Source organism: Microtus pennsylvanicus, chromosome 20 (genome assembly GCF_037038515.1).
Source record: "Microtus pennsylvanicus isolate mMicPen1 chromosome 20, mMicPen1.hap1, whole genome shotgun sequence".
NCBI classification, from domain to species: Eukaryota; Metazoa; Chordata; class Mammalia; order Rodentia; family Cricetidae; genus Microtus; species Microtus pennsylvanicus.
The window spans coordinates 11,563,122-11,565,783 of NC_134598.1; the positions used below are offsets into that span (position 1 = coordinate 11,563,122).

General features: G+C 35.5%; 1 protein-coding gene across 1 annotated transcript; it reads right to left on the reverse strand.

The window, feature by feature from the left end:
- Positions 1-560: 560 nt before the first annotated feature.
- On the reverse strand, positions 561-1,499 carry LOC142838783 (olfactory receptor 2AP1-like). The gene has a single exon (XM_075954400.1). The coding sequence runs from the start codon at positions 1,497-1,499 to the stop codon at positions 561-563; it is 939 nt and encodes a 312-aa protein (XP_075810515.1).
- Positions 1,500-2,662: the final 1,163 nt, after the last annotated feature.

Sequence of the window (2,662 nt, forward strand, 5' to 3'; positions counted from 1 at the left end):
TAAACCCTTTCACTATCAGTTATCCACAAAGTATGCATATGATGCTAGTATAATTAAGCCTTGGTGTAGCCGAACTATCAAATAGGAATTTTAAACCAACTTATTTCTTCTGTGATTTGCACTAATACTGTGCAAATATATACTTGAATGCTTTACTGAATCTTGCTCTAGATAGTCACTGTGCCCTAGTCACTCAGAGAGCTTAGAGGTCACCAGGTTATTAACCACATCGGTCCCCAGGCTTCTGAACGGAAAACAGGTGATATAAACATCTTTCCTTGAAGAGACAAGCATCTGTATTTAACATTCTCAGTTTTGCTAGTGCTTGAGTGGGAACACAACAGAAAAGCACCCATGTACATAAATAAGAGTAATGAAAAAATTTTAAGTTAGCTATAAATAAAAACAATAGTAATTAAGTATAAAAAGAAACACAGGAACACATCTTTATAGAAAAAAATGGCTTAATTTAATAAATAAATTATGTAGAAGGTACATTTTATATGTACAATTATAATCTTCTGTACTTTTATTATTATAGGACCAAGCATCAAATAATTTTACTTCTTTGAGAAATTTATCATCCTGATTAGCATATCTTTGAGAGCTATTTTTACTTGCTTGTTTCTGAGAGTGTAGATAAATGGATTTAACAGAGGAGCAACAGAGGTATTTAAAACAGCCACTCTCTTATTAAAATTTGCTGCATCTTTAACAGAAGGATTGATATACATGAAAATACAGCTTCCGTAAGAAAGCGAGACCACTACCATGTGAGAGGAACAGGTAGAAAAAGCTTTCTTCCTCTGGTGAGCAGAGGGGATCCTCAAAATTGTCCCGATGATGTGTGTGTAGGAGAGAATCACCAGCAGCAAGGTGAAGATGAGGGTCATGGCAGCCAGGAAGAACTGGATCACTTCTATGAAATGTGTGTCTGAACAGGATAAATGCAGCAATATAGTGTAGTCACAGCAATAATGATTGATGATGTTGGAGGCACAGAAAGGCAACTGAAGAGTCATGGCATGTGGCACCATAACAACTATGAAACCAGAGAACCAGGAACCTAGGACCAGTAGGAAACAAAGTCTTCTACTCATGACAGTCGTGTAATGCAGGGGTCTGCAAATGGCGGCATAGCGGTCATAGGACATAGCTGCTAAGAGATAAAATTCGGTGGCTCCCAGAAGAATTGCGAAAAAATACTGTGTGAAGCAACCAGCAAAGGAAATAGTCTTATCTCCAGTTCCAATATTGATTAGCATTTTGGGAACAAAGACAGAGGTAAAAGATATCTCCAAAAATGCAAAATTTCGGAGGAAAAAGTACATAGGAGTCTGGAGGCGGTAATCCAGTAGGGTCAAGAGAATGATGGCTGAGTTTCCCACGGCACTTAAGATATAAGTTAGGAGCAGAAAGAGAAAAAGAATAGCTTGAAGGTTGACATCATCTGTCAATCCGAGAAGTATGAACTCTGTCACTGATGTGTGATTTGCCATCATCAAATGTAGGCAAGACGAAATAGAGAATAACAATGGTGTGTTGAAATAAAATTGAATTTGGTTTCAGTATAAAATCAGGATCCACAGCTAAAAACAAACTATCACAATCTGAAAAATAAAATAAAAAGCCTGAGTTTACTCTATTTAAAAAAAAACAGCTTCTACTACATTGTTATTTATTTCCTTTGTGTGCATGGGAGTGAGAATGTGTTGTTGTGCAAGTGTGAAGACCAAAGGACAACGTGTGGTGTTGGTTCTCTCCTGCCAGCAAAGTGATCTCACTTCTTAGTAGCGTTCAGAATTCACAATAACCAATCTTCCTGTGTTGTGATAGTCGTGTTATGTCGTCTACTGTGAGTTCCTGGTTTGCGATGGCTGTGTCTTATAAATAATTCTTGAGTTTACTGGGTGAAAGCAAATAAACTTTCTGTTGATCTTTTAAGGTGGCCTTGCTGTGTAACTCTGGCTACCTTTCCATTTGTGGCAATCCTCCTGCCTTTGCCTCCTCAGTGCCAATATTACAGATGTGTGCCACCAGACAAGCTTTTTGTATTAATAAGTGATATCATCTATTAGATTAAATAATATGGTACCTTTCTAAAAGAAAAATAATCTTTAAATATTTACCAGCATAAAATATTTTACAATAACGTGATATGTACCTGGTGTATAGTTATATTTGTATATGGTTGTATATACTTACATATGTAGCCAAACAATAAAAGTTAATTCAATAAATTTTGTTTGACAAGAAAGAATTGCCTTTCAGAAAGCCATCAAATAATCTTTTATATGTAGTTAAAGGGCTATGAAAGAAATTTAAAATTTTTTCCAAAAATGTATAGCTATGAAATTACTTACGACAAGGAAAGTTGTCTCCATAATGAATTCTATCACTCACACATTTGCTTCTGTGTCTTCACATGGTGGATCACGAAGGCTTAGCAATCACCTGCTAGAATTGAGAAGACATGGCTCCAGGTTCCTTAAGGAGGAAACTAATATAACAGACTCCATGGGAAAGAGAACGACATAGAATAAAATATAATTTGTCTTATTTTTTACCAGTTTTATCTCTAATTGTGTGTCATTTAAATTTTTCTACATATTGCACTATCTATCTTAAAGTCATATTTTGTCTACTTATTAAAATCAATAAA

Coding starts and splice junctions, on each gene's coding strand:
- LOC142838783 (XM_075954400.1), bottom strand. CDS start 1,499: ATGGCAAATCACACATCAGTGACAGAGTTCATACTTCTCGGATTGACA.